Here is a 14,442-nt window from a genome sequence, read left to right on the forward strand (position 1 = left end):
AATTCTCTGATGCAAAAGATACTCAATTGATTTACTAATAAAATTAATTGTGTACTCTTATGATCTAATATTGATATCTAATAAAAAATAAGATTTTGGATTTTATGAAAATATTTTGCATCATTATTTTTTCCATTTTCATTTTACAACCCTAGAAAGCTATAAGTACGCATGTGTGCAATTATCCTGCTCAGGGTCGGTGAGGCACTCAGAGTCGCTGGAGATCTCCTCAGACTTGTCCCTGGATGATGAGAAGCCAGTGGAAGAGGATGATAGCTTCCTGGGGGGGGGGGGGAGGAGGGCAGGAAGGGAGGCACTCAAGCAGGTAGAACTCACCATTTCCTACTGTGCCCCGAGATCCATGATGATCACTGATGGGATCCTGCTGGCATGCCTCCGGATTGTGGGCTGAGGCGCACCCCAGTTCCAGCTTCTCTTCTAAGATATTGGGCGTTCTCATAGACTCTTCACTTACTTTCAAGGACCAAATAAATTCCCTTGTTAAGAAGTGCCTTTTCAGTCTTCATATGTTGAGAAAAGTTAGGGGCCGTCGCTGCAGGGGGGGGCCCGTTGCCATTGCTGTGGGGGATGGGCGTTGCCGTGGGGGGTAACCCATTGTGGACAGAGCCAGCAGCTGCAATGTTTGGAGGGGGAGGGAGAAAGGAGCATGGAGAGTGGTGGAGGGAGAGAAAGGGGGCAGGGTGATATGGAAGGGTTGTGAGAAGGATGGTATGGAAGGGAGGTGGAGGAAGAGAAAGGGGGCAGGGTGGTGTGGAAGGAGAGAAAGGGGCTGATGGAATTGGTGTGCAGGGGAAGGGGAGAGATATAAGGGGAAGGATACTAGATGGAATTGGGTTGAAGGGAAAGAAAGGGGACAGATGCTGATGGAATTGGGGTGCAAGGAAAGGGGAGAGAGACATAAGGCAGAAGGATCCTGGATGGAATTGGGTTGGAGGGAGAGAAACGGGGCAGATGCTGATGGAAGTGGGAGGAAGGGAAAGGAGAGAATGAAATGCCCGACTATGGTGGTGTGGGAGAGGGAAGGAGAGGATAGAGATGCCAGCCCATTGGAGGAGGGTAGAGAAGATGATGGATGCCATACCAATGGGGGGGGGGAAGAAGAGATGGAAGGGAGAGGCAAACAATTTCTGGGAGAGGCACAGAAGGACAGAAGATGAAAGGAAGAGAGTGACAAGAAGATGAGGAGAGCAGAAACCAGAGAAGACAAAGGTAGAAAAAAAATTTCTATTTATTTATTTTTTTGCTTTAGGGGACATGCATCGCTGTTTCTGTGGTGTTGCAATCCAGCTTCTTGGTGGTTTTATTTAACCTTTGTTTAGGTATTTCTATTTTATCCCCCTTTTACAAAATTGTAGAGCATTTTTTAGCGCTGGCCGTGGCTAAAAACCATACTACAGTTTTGTAAAAGGGGAGAGGTTAGTTTGTGATTACATATTCCATACTAGGCGAAGGTGTTTTCTGTGTTCTGTTTGTATGAAAGACATGGTTTTTTGTTAGCGTTGACTAGCCTTGTTGGGCAAAATGCATCAGGCATGGTTCTTGGGAGCATCTTGAATTAACCTGATTTGAATCTCCTTATTTTTCTACCAATCTCTTTTGTTTCATGTTGGATTCTTCGGTGGACTGCTTGCCTTGTTTCGTTGCAAGTTAACATACATGGATTGGAACGCATTAGAGGAGTTACAGATTTGGTTGTTTATACATAATAACATAGTAGATGATGGCAGCTAAAGACCCGAATGGTCCATCCAGTCTGCCCAATCTGATTCAATTTAAATTTTTTTAAATTTTTTCTTCTTAGCTATTTCTGGGCAAGAATGCAAAGCTCTACCCTGTACTGTGCTTGGGTGCCAACTGCCGAAATCTCCGTCAAAACCTACTGCAGCCAATCTACGCCCTCCCAGCCATTGAAGCCCTCTCTAGCTCATATACAAGTCTGCCCAGTACTGGCCTTTGTTCAATATTTTAATATTATTTTCTGATTCTAGATCCTCTATGTTCATCCCATGCTTCTTTGCACATATGGGTTACAGTTGGTTGATGTAGAGTGAGGCAGTTGAGAGGCGTTGTAAACTTGGTTATTAATATAGACTTATATTTCGGATAGTATTACTGCTTTACAAATATTTGAACACTTTTATATATGCATGGAAAGGGTTCAGAGTTAAAGTCCTGGGTAAGTAGGTGGGAAAGGAAGGAAGGGGGATTTACAAGTGGAAATAAAGAAGTAAATAAGAAAACAGATAAATGGGGGCGGGGCAGGGCCAGGGCAGCCCAGTGTACTTGGGTGCCTAGGGGCCCTCAAAGAATTAATTCTGCCCTGGGCGGAGCTTGGGCACCCCCAAACAAAAAAGGCGTCCTGCTGCCCATGCCGTAGTATATACCAATGAAGATGATCAGACAAATAATGAGATGATTCCTGATACCAACTTTGGTGCACCTACACCACCTTCAGCTACTGGCAACCATTGCAGTTTTTTGAGAAAGGGAGTAACATGATTATACTTGGCCCAAACCATTTAATAACGGTACTGTCAAATTTTGTACTAATTGTAAAGAACGGATCAGCTTAGCTGGTAATCCCACATACTACACATTCCTAGGAGCCCTGAAGAAGGCTAAAATAGCCGAAACACGGACTGTGTTGGGTCTGCGCTACCATCGCTTTCTGTGGATGAGTTTGTATTTGATGAACAAAAAGGGTGCCACATAAGAATCTCACCACAACTCCCTTGCAGGTCATGGTGAGCCCCCCCAAACACCCCCAAAACCTACCATACCCATCTGTCTACCACCCCAATAGCCCTTATGGCTGCAGGTGGCACTTATATGGCAGTTCAGTAGGGTTTTGTGGGACTTAAATTTTTCACCATGAATGCAGTGGTTAGAGTGGCTTATGGGCCAAGGTCCTCCTCTCTATAGTTCACTAGCCCACCCCCCAGACTACTTAAGCCTGGGGGGTTGGCTAGTGGAGACCACATTACCGTAAAGATATACTGAGAGTTGAGTCGGTTCAGCGAATGGCCTCCAGGATGGTTTCCGGGCTCAAGGATCTCCCGTACGGAGAAAGGCTGAATGAATTGCGACTATACTCTCTCGAAGAACATAGGGAGAGGGGAGATATGATTGAGACATTTAAGTATATCACTGGTCGTATCAAGGTGGAAGATGATATGTTCTCTCTTTGGGGACTCTCGACCACAAGAGGGCATCCGCTAAAAATCAGGGGCAGGAAGTTTCATGGCGACACCAGGAAGTATTTCTTCACCGAAAGAGTGGTTGACAATTGGAATGAGCTTCCAGTGCAGGTGATCGAGGCCAGCAGCGTGGCAGATTTTAAAAACAGATGGGATGCCCAGGTCGGATCTCTAGGAGGGTAGAGTTAAGGGGATGGGTCATCAGAGCACAATATCTCAAAGGGTAGCTAGGAGGGAGGGTCAATAGAGTGGGCAGACTTGATGGGCCTTGGCCCTTTTCTGCCGTCACTTTTCTATGTTTCTAAGCCTCATCTGTGCAGCTCTACTAGGTTTTCCTATGCTAGGTGCTGATGTTCTGGAGGCAGGTATGTACGTTTTTATTCCGATTTGTATGGTGGTTGAGAGGGGGGAAGGGATCACTGTACTTTATCCCTGCAGTGGTTATCTGGTCACTTTGGATACCTTCTGGGCAATTAGACCTGTTTTTAGATCGTCTAAGTCACAACGTATACGTTCCATCTAGGCAGCCTCATTAAACTTTCGATTATCGCTGCAGTCTAGGTGAAAAATAACTAATCATTTGAGAGTTTCACTGAAAATTGAAAAATAAAATGCTCTTAAGGATTATAAGTTTTAAATAAAATATTTTTGTCCCTGTGTGAAAATATTCCCCAGGTCTGCCATTCAGTTGTTCAGGCTGTCTCCAGGCTTCCTGACTAGGATGTGTGTGTGTGTGTTCTGGAAATGGGAGAAAGATCAGCCTCAGCAGCGCTTCTGTTGACAGGAAATGAACCAAATTTCCAAAAAACCTTAGCTGCTTAGATACTTAAGAGCACCTGATTACTCTTCAATGCACAGTAAACCACTTTGGGTGAATATCATCATAAGAACATAAGAAGTTGCCTCCACTGGGTCAGACCAGAGGTCCATCTCGCCCAGGGCCCGCTCCTGCGGCGGCCCACCAGATTCTTGACCTGTGAAGTGAATTCTTGACCTTTATAATCTACCTCTACTTCTATAACCTACCTCTGCTGCTATCTGTACCCCTCAATCCCTTTATCCTTTAGGTACCTATCCAAACCTTCCTTAAACCCCTTTACTGTGCTCTGGCCTATCACAACCTTTGGAAGTGCGTTCCATGTGTCCACCACCCTCTGGGTAAAAAAGAACTTCCTAGCATTGGTTCTAAACCTGTCCCCTTTAAAAGCGATTAATAAATCCAATAAATAAAATAAAAAAACCCTTTGGGATGAAAGAAAAACTTGTAATGGGAGCTCTTAATGATTTTATTTGTTTTAACCACCAGCTTAATGAACTAAAACCACTTTATCTCTTTGTACTTAGTGCCGCCTTTAGAAGCACAATACGATTGGGACCTGCTCACTGTAAAGCAATCGAGACAAATATTATGCAGAATATATTTTTATTTCCCTTTTCTTTCTCTAGTTGAATTCCCCTGGTAGGAAAATCAGTATAACTGTAAGACACTCTGAGGTTGGTTTTTGTGGGGTTTTTTTTGACAGAAGGATACATTTTACAGGCTGAGACTGTAACCATGGAGATCAAACAGTTCCAAACGTGTTTCTTACTGGGGCAAAGCACGGGACCGGGGGCGTGGCCTCCTGCCTGGGACTCCTGAGCCGTCAGGTGCACGGAGGGTGACGCCAGGGGGGGTTCCCCGACCGGGCGTCCGCGCTCAATCTCCGGCGTCTCCGGAAAGCGTCGGCCCCCGCAAAAAAAAAAAAAAAAAAAAAAAAGGCTCCGTCCCCGCCGCGGTTCTCAGAGCGCCGCGGTCCCCCTACCTGCTCTCCGACCCGCCCGGCCGCGTCCTCCTCCAGGCGGCCGCGTCGGGCGAAACCCCCTCTGCCCACCCCGGGAGGTTCTGAGCGCGAGGACACATGCAGCCGCAGGGACGAGTCCAGCGCGAGCCTGCTGGGTTGCTGCTGACGAGAGGATGCAGCGGCTGTCGCTGCCATCCAGGAAGGCTCTTTTTTTTTTATTTTTTATATATACCCGTGGTCGTGATTATTTCTGGGGTCTGGACTGAACCTGCGGAGACGGGCGCCTTCTGCTGAACGCCTGCAAGGAAAGGGCCCACGGCCGATGCCGATGAAGTCTCGATTTGCTGGGAGCATACAATAGAGGAGCGGATCGGTGGGGGCAAGAGGGCTTGAGATTGGGTTGGGGAGGGGTTATTTTTTTGCTTTTTTTTTTTCTCATGGTGCTTTTCTTTAGGGGTCGAGCCGAGATGAAGCTTGGCTCTTAAAAGTGCCACCCCGCCGCGCCGTCCTCTCTTTTGTCCCTGCGCCTGAGCTTTCCAGGGACCCGATGGCGAGCTGAAACTCCCCCCCCCACCCCCTCTCAGATCATGGCATTGATGTCCCGTGGGCTCCCCCCGTGCTCACCAGTGAGGGCCGCTCAGGAAGATGGGGCTCAAATCCAGAAGCGCTAGCAGCCCCCCCGGACGTGCGGGCGAGCGGGATGAGAAGAAAGGGGGGCTGAGCGAGGGCGACCCGGACCAGGGCTCCCTGGCGGCGGGGGCCGGGGCTGATAAAGACGGGACTTTGCTCTTGGTGGGGGCTGGGAAAGACGAGGTGAAACGACACCCCCCGGGGGCCGGGCTTTTGGCCAAAACGCCTCTGGGCTACAGCCGACCTGTCAAGAGGAACAATGCCAAGTACCGGAGGTGCCAGACTTTGATCTACGATGCGCTGGAGAGACCCAGAGGCTGGGCGCTGCTCTATCATGCTTTCGTGTGAGTGCCGGGTTATCACTGCTGTTTACATGTGGTGCTGTGCTTTTCTAACCGAGACTTGGGGCTCCGTTTATCAAGCCGCGCTAGCGGTTTAACGCGCGTAATACCGCGCGCTAAACCGCCGGCCGCTTACCGCCTCCCTTGAGCAGGCGGTAGTTTATAGGCCAGCGCGGGGGCGCGCGTTAACCCCGCTAACGTGGCTTGATAAAAGGAGCGCTGGCGGTTTAACTCGCGTAATACCGTGCGCTAAACCACCGGCCGCGCTAGCCGCTACCGCCTCCCTTGAGCAGGTGGTAGTTTATAGGCCAGCGCGGGGGTTAACGCGTGATGAAACGTCGCGCGCGTTAACCCCGCTAACGTGGCTTGATAAAAGGAGCGCTGGCGGTTTAACGCGCGTAATACCATGCGCTAAACCACCGGCCGCGCTAGCCGCTACCGCCTCCCTTGAGCAGGCGGTAGTTTATAGGCCAGCGCGGGGGCGCGCGTTAACCCCGCTAACGTGGCTTGATAAAAGGAGCGCTGGCGGTTTAACGCGCGTAATACCGTGCGCTAAACCACCGGCCGCACTAGCCGCTACGCTTCCCTTGAGCAGGCAGTAGTTTTTAGGCCAGGGCAGGGGTTAACGTGTGATGAAACGTTGCGTGCGTTAACCCCGCTAGCACGGCTTGATAAAAGGAGCCCTTGATATTCAGGGCACTTTACAGCTTGCAAGTTCAAAATCACAGGCTATTATACTGTTTCAATCATATATTTATATTAAAATGATTAATTTAAACTTAGGGCTCCTTTTACTAAGCTGCGTTAGCGTTTTTAGCGCACGCTAAACCCGCGCTACATGGCTAGAACTAACGCCAGCTCAATGCTGGCGTTAAGGTCTAGCGCGTGGAGCAATTTAGCGCGCACTATTCCGTGCGTTAAAGCCCTAATGTGGCTTAATAGAAGGAGCCCTTAGATTGATTTTAAACGTTATAATAGAAACATAAAGCCTGTGATTTTGAATTCTACAGTTTATATAACAACATAGGAAAGTATAATTGGTGTACTTACTCCTTGTAGTGGATAGTTTGAATTTTCAAATCTAGAATGTATTCCTTTATGCTGCAAACAGTAGTTAAAGCCACTCTCAAAATGTGGTTTTTCACTTAAAATATATGATAAATCATTTAAATCCTACACTATTTCAAGTATTCCTTATATTATTTAAGGACCTAAGTTATTTCGTTTATTACACTGTCTTCAGGATCTCGGCAACACCACTCACCCGCTCAAGTATCTCATTGCGATTAAGCTTTATGTGCCTCATCGTGACAGGTCTACTATTATATATTATTTTTATATACAAATTTTCCTTTTTAAATATACAGTACCAAACTTTCACCTAATGGTTAGAACTTTAAATATTTTTTTTAAAATCTCTAATTTATCTTTAAGCGCTCTTGTGAACTGGTGAAAAGACAGAAGTTGCTCATCCCAGGGGAAGGGGTAAAACGCAGGCCTCACAGACCTGACGGACCTCGCGGATCTAAACCCGTACGGCCTTAAAAATCTGAGGTCCATGTCGGTCCATGTCCGTGGCGCTTGTAGTTTCTGTCGCTGACAGACCTTGATGAGATTTTAGCGCTGATGGATCCGTCTCAGCATAGGGAGGGAAAAGTGTTAGGATCCGTCAGCGCTAAAAATCTCTTCGAGGTCTGTCAGCGACAGAAACTACAAGCGCCATGGACACGGACCGACACGGACCTCAGATTTTTAAGGCCGTACGGGTTTAGATCCGCGAGGTCCGTCAGGTCCGTGAGGTCCGTGTTTTACCCCTTCCCTCATCCCAGTGTCACATATAATGCCTGCTATTTGGAACACTGTGCATGCTTTTAATGGATGCAAATTTGCAGTAAGGTTTGGCCAAGGCGGGTCGTGAGAACATACAGCGTGCTGCTACTTGTGACCAAACATTCATCAGAGCTGAGCTGTGAAGGATGATGTGGGAATTTCTCCGGACGCAATTTTACAGTGAAATGCTTAGTGCCGGGCATTATTATTTCTGGCTTAAGTGCTCGCTCCGAATACATTCAAAAGGACATTAACATTTCCCAAGGCATGCTGAAATAACATTTAAAAAATAACTCGAGCTTGTTCAGCACCATTGCTACACAGTTCCAATGTTTCTTGGGCCCTCTTGGCTTCCAATCTCATTGTCTGTGACCCAGGTCTTACGAACAGGGAGACGCTTTGGTGTATAAATGTTTTCTATCTGAGACTGAGAGTTTTATGGCAACTGAGTGCTAGATCATAGTTTCTGGACTGAAAGTACAGTGTTTCTATTAATATCCAAGATTTTATTGCTTTTCTTCTGCAAAAATACTGTAATGAAGTGGGTGGGCCAGGTAGTTTTTTTTTTCCACTTAGCTTGATTTAACGGTAGATATTGGTGTGCAATAAATGCAAAGTCTGTGCTGTAACTGTTGAGGGTGGGTCCAGCATGAGCCCCTGCCCATATATCACACTGAAGCATTGCTTACTGCATGTTAAGATTGCTCGCAATTAGTGCTAGGTGTTCCTTTGCTAACGTCTCAAGTGACCGTGCCCAGTAAGTACTGTGGTCTAGCTGTAGTGTTCTGTCGCACCCATTCTCCCCCTACAATCCACCCAGCTCTGGGGTGACGGGACTAAATCGCGCGAGACAATGGCGCGCCGACAACTGAGCGCAGACAACTGAGCGCAAGGTTGACGGTGCGCTGAAGAAAAGCACTATTTTAAAGGGCTCCGACGGGGGGTGTTGGTGGGGAACCCCCCCACTTTACTTAACAGGCGGGGGGTTTGGGGGGTTGTAACCCCCCACATTATACTTAAAACTGAACCTTTTCCCTAAAAAACAGGCAAAATGTTCGGTTTCAAGTATAATGAGGGGGGTTACAACCCCCCAAACCCCCCACAACGCCAGCGCGATGTCTGTTAAGTAAAATAGGGGGGTTCCCCACCAACACCCCTCCGTCGGAACCCTTTAAAATAGTGCTTTTCTTCGGCGCGCCGTCAACCCTGCGCTCAGTTGTCTGCGCGCCGTTGTCTCGCACGATTTTGTCTATGAACCCAGTGTAGTATGCAGTCAACATGTGACATACCGCATGCTGTCATATCGCTGCGGTAACATATTAACTCAGGGATCTCAAAGTCACCTCCTTGAGGGCCGCAATCCAGTCGGGTTTTCAGGATTTCCCCAATGAATATGCATGAGATAGATTTGCATCTCAAGGAGGCAGTGCATGCAAATCCATCTCATACATATTCATTGTGGATATCCTGAAAACCTGACTTGGCTCCGGTTCTCGAGGACCGGAATTGCCTACCCCTGGCCTAGGCTAACTATTGCTGTTCTAAAATTAACTCCTCAGCACATTTTAGTAAAAGGGCCTCTTGATTACCTTGCTGTTGTCTGGCTCTCTTTGGGTCTATCCTCTAATCCAGGGACCTCAAAGTCCCTCCTTGAGGGCCGCAATCCAGTCGGGTTTTCAGGATTTCCCCAATGAATATGCATTAAAAGCAGTGCATGCTCATAGATCTTACGCATATTCATTGGGGAAATCCTGAAAACCAAACTGGATTGCGGCCCTCAAGGAGGGGACTTTGAGACCCCTGCTCTAATCTCTCCTCATTTTGAGATAATATACTGTGCTAATCCTTGTAAATATGCTACAATATGTGTACTCAGGATTCTGACAGGGGTAGGGAACTCCAGTCCTCGAGAGCCGTATTCCAGTCGGGTTTTCAGGATTTCCCCAATGAATATGCATGGCATCTATTTGCATGCACTGCTTTCAATGCATATTCATTGGGGAAATCCTGAAAACCCGACTGGAATATGTCTCTCGAGGACCGGAGTTCCCTACCCCTGCTTTAGCACATTTCCTTAAAAAAAGGAGTATAAATGTGTTTGTTTTCTCTTTCTGTTTGAACAGACATTATTCCTTATAGCAGTGTCTCGCAAACTTTATTGAGCCACGGCACACTAAACGCAGTGGCCGCGGCTCCAGGCATCTGGAAGCGCGCGGACGTCGATGCGATGACATCACACGCATGTGCAAAAGCTCTGAACCGCCAGTGGGGGGTGCCAGCAGGGAAGATGCGTAGAGAGGAGAGGCACTGGCGCCGGCTGATCGCCTACAGGATGTGTCTCTCACGGCGAGGGGCACGTCCTGTTGGCAGTCAGTCGGCGCCTCTCCTCTTCCCCAGCGTCTCGCGGCACACCTGAAATCTCAGGAGGCTCACTAGTGTGCCACGGCACAGTTTTCCGATACACTGCCCTATACTTTAGAAACCTCATTTTTGGGATAGATAGATCTGTATCTTAGCTGGAAACATCATTCAGGCTTCCTCGGGGCACCTGTAGAACTAACCTAACTGGAAATAATGACATTTCCCCCTATAAATCTTGTCAGACTTGCTGAAAATTGAACAATAAAGTGTTCTTGAGAATTTTAAGCAGAAGAAATCTTTCTTTCACTTTTTGAAAGTGTACCCCAGGTCTGGGGTAGGGGGCGAGGCTGAGGGTGTTTGACCAGATAGGAAGAGTTTTCAAAAAGCCTTAGATCGGTGGTTCTCAACCCAGTGTGTCGGGACACACTAGTGTGCCACCAACAGCTGGGAGGTGTGTCACCCAAAATTAATGCGTTTCTTAACCACCACGTGAGCTGCAGGTTGGGGAGAGTTGAGAATCCGAAAGTTGGGTGCTTAAAATGTCCATAACTGGTCCCCACGTCCAGCGGCGTAGTAAGGGTGAGCGGCACCAGGGGCGGTGGCGCCCCTCCCCCATTCCCTTTCCCCGTACCTTTTTAAACTTCTCTGTCATGAGCAGCGTGCCTACGTCGGTATCGGCTCGCCCTTTGACGTCCCTTCTTAGGCGCAGGTCCCAGACGTGACATCAGAGAGAGCGCCGATGCGGACGCCGACAGCGACCCCGTGTCAGGAAAGTGAAAAATGTACGGGGAAAGGCAAGGGACATGCACGCACTGCAAGGAGAGGAGCGGGGTGCTGCGCCCTTAGGAAGACCGCGCCCAGGGCGGTTTGCCCGTCTTTACTACGCCACTGCCCACATCTGTCATTAGCCTCAAATGGAAAGGTTGCAGCTCTCTCCTGTCTTCCACCCTAGCAGTCACCACCGTTGCATCTGTATCTCCACACTACCGAAAGGACGTGCTGAGGATCGAGTCAGTTCAGCGAACGGCCATCAGGATGGTCTTGGGGCTCAAGGATCTCACGTATGAAGAAAGATTAAAAAAATTGCGGCTGTACTCACTTGAGGAAAGAAGAGAATGGGGAGATATGATTTAAACATATAAGTACATCACGGGACGCATCGAGTCAGAAGATGATATCTTCTGGCTCATGGGACCCTCGACCACCAGAGGGCATCCGCTGAAGATCAGGGGAGGGAAGTTTCATGGCGACTCCAGGAAGTACTTCTTCACCGAAAGAGTAGTGGATCATTGGAACAGACTCCCACTCCAGATGATAAAGGCCAGCAGTGTGACGGATTTTAAGAGAAAATGGGATACTCACGTGGGATCATTAAGGGAGTAAATTCAGGGGAGGGGATACTTGGAATGGGCAGACTTGGTGGGCTATAGCCCTTTTCTGCTGCTTTTTTCTATGTTTCTATGTTTCTATAGGGATATTTTCTCCTTATTCAGCTGAAAACTGTAGTGTTTCGTGTGTCATTCACATGACTATTGTCTGTCAGGCTTATTACAAGAGAAGAAAGATTGAGAACCGCTGCCTTAGATGTATGAGTTACCCTGAGGGTCAAAAGAAAAAACTTGTAAAGGGAGCAGCGGTGTAGGAAGGGGAGGTTGGCGCCCGGGGCAGTGACACACCGGCATTGCCGCCATATGCACCCCTCACTTTTTCCCACTGCTAGGGTGCTCACACCCAACTCTTCCATACCGCTTGAATGTCCGCCACCCGTGTACCATCTTCCACCAGTTGGATTGCATTGCAGTAGTCAAAAATTGAGAGTACGTTGGACATTGCTTTGCGGGTAGGGTTTAAGTCCTCCGACCCAGTAGAGTTTGCCATATGCGTTTTTCACGATGTGTTTGATCTGTATTGTCATGTCTGGCTTTGGAGTCAACCCTACCCCTAGGTGTCTCACCCCATCCATGGAAGATTGTGACCCTCTTTAACAAAGGTGCTAAGCGTTTTAGCGCAGATTTAGCATGCACTGAATCAACGCGTGCGCTAACCACTAATGCACACGTTAATATTTAGCACTCTCTGAAAAGCTTAGCGCCATTAAATATTAGTTGGTATCTTGGGCTATTTCCTCCCCATTTGTTAATTAGTAATAGTTCCGTTTTCTCCTTGTTGGCTCCTAGTCCATTTGTGTGGAGCCATCCGAAGGGGGCGGAGAGGAGAAGAGGCGCCAAGCGCCCTTGAAAAGATGGCGCTTAGGGCAGTCCACCCCCCCCCCCCGCACTATGCCACTGAAAAGCAGATCTGATTTAGGGGGGCTTTTTACTAAGCTGCGCTAAAAATGTGGCCAGCGCTATTATTAGCACGGGGGCTTTCCCTTGCGTCAAAGCCACTTTTAGCATGGCAATAAAATGGCTGCGTTTCTTATTTCCTCCATTAATGGCCACACACGACTTTCCCCATTACTGTGTTTTCATCAGAACGCGAGCCCTTACGGTCACCTATTTTCTAGGTGGTAAGGGCTCGCACACTAATGCCACATTAATCGCTGGGCAAGTGCTGATGTAGCTTTGCTAACTGGTTAGCCAGAACATGCCCACTCTCTGCCCCTAATCACATCCTCAGCACTAAAAAATAAAAAGTATTTTTAGCATTTGGGAAGCCGTGAGATGCCTGAGCCCTCCCCATCCCCCAGTAGTTACATTACATTAGTGATTTCTATTCCGCCATTACCTTGCGGTTCAGGGCGGATTACATATGATATGTCAGGACATTAGAAGTACATCAGGACATTAGATGTACATACGGAGTAGTTTGTTCATTTTTTGGGTTGCTAAGAATTAGAGCAGGGGTCTCCAAAGTCCCTCCTTGAGGGCCGAATCCAGTCGGGTTTTCAGGATTTCCCCAATGAATACGCATTGAAAGCAGTGCATGCACATAGATCTCATGCATAGTCATTGGGGAAATCCTGAGAACCCGACTGGATTCGGCCCTCAAGGAGGGATTTTGGAAACCCCTGGATTAGAGAGTGTAGCAGGTGACGCTTGGGACAGTTCTGACTGTGTTAGATCGGTTTTATGTGTTTTTTTGAACCTGCGGTAAGCATGCATTAGTGCTTACTGCTGCCTAGTAAAAAGGCCCCTTTTTAAATTTTATCCACCAACGTAATTGGCTAAATCCACTTTCTTTCTTTCTGCTAGTGCAGCTCTTAAAAGCATAATAAAATTAGGAAGTGGGATCTGGCTGTACATTAAATACAAAACTGCAGCTTGCTGTGAAACAACCAGTGCAACCGAGCATATTTGGGGATTATTTTCTGTTTGTTTTGGCTTTTTTCCTATATGCTGTATCATTACTCGGAATTTATGAGTGGAAGATAAGTCCAAGACATCCTGGAGTCAAGGGTTTGGGTAGAAGGGTACCTGGAACATGCTGAAAATCATAACAGTCTCAAATATGGTTGTTACAGGGGCAAAATGCTGAGGCAGTGTTGTCTCCTGATCAATACTTTGGCCTCTGCATTAGGTCTTGATCTATTATAGGTGTATTTTAAAGTTTTGGTTTTACACCCCCCCACGCCCCTTTTACAAAACCGTGGAAGCGTTTTTTTTAGCACAGGCCGGTGCGCTGAATGGTCTGTGCTGTTCCCGACACTCGTAGAGTTCGTCTGGAAGAGCGCAGAGCATTCAGCACGCCGGCCTGTGCTAAAAACTGCTTCCACGGTTTCGTGAAAAGGTGGTGGTGGTGGGGGGGGGGTAGTTTGTAATACTCTTGCATTTTGGCCAGGATTCTCTAAACAGCGTGGATTTTTTTAGGCGCCAGTAGGCGCCCAAGCTCACTAAAAAAACGCCTTTCAAATGATTTTTTTTTACTGAGTTTCAAGGTGCCTACTGGCACCCAAAAAGTTGGCACTGGAATCACGCCTCCATAGACGCTTTAGGCTGCCTAACACCACTATGGGCATGGCTAGCGCCAGAAGTGGCATTAGGCCTACAGCGCCTACATAGGCGTGATTCATGACAAAGTTAGCTACCAGAAATGTAGGCCTGGAAAACCCTGGTCTACATTTCAAGTGCCTCTCCTTTGCTGGGATGGGGGAGGGGGGGGGGGCAATTCTCCATACGGCGCCATCCCCTCCCTATTGTTTTTTTCCCTTACATGTTTTCTTTTCTTTACAAATTGTAGTTCTAGCCCTTCTTTCCCTTTTGTCTCTGTTTGTAATTTATTTTTATTTTTTATTTTATTAGTCTTTTAAAGTTAGTATTTGCCCTAGTGTTGTTGTGTGTT

General features: G+C 47.6%; 1 protein-coding gene across 3 annotated transcripts in view; it reads left to right on the top strand.

The window, feature by feature from the left end:
- The first annotated feature begins 4,976 nt into the window (after positions 1 to 4,976).
- The window catches only part of KCNQ3 (potassium voltage-gated channel subfamily Q member 3), a 362,225-nt gene continuing 352,759 nt past the window's right edge, over positions 4,977 to 14,442 (top strand). For all 3 annotated transcript variants that reach the window (XR_004537948.1, XM_033929424.1, XM_033929427.1), the window contains exon 1: positions 4,977 to 5,973. Coding sequence is in view for 2 of the 3 variants with exons in the window: in XM_033929424.1 (XP_033785315.1) it covers positions 5,645 to 5,973 (329 nt within the window). In the remaining variant the exon portion in view is untranslated. The remainder of the gene's footprint in view (positions 5,974 to 14,442) is intronic.

Source organism: Geotrypetes seraphini, chromosome 2 (genome assembly GCF_902459505.1).
Source record: "Geotrypetes seraphini chromosome 2, aGeoSer1.1, whole genome shotgun sequence".
NCBI classification, from domain to species: domain Eukaryota; kingdom Metazoa; phylum Chordata; class Amphibia; order Gymnophiona; family Dermophiidae; genus Geotrypetes; species Geotrypetes seraphini.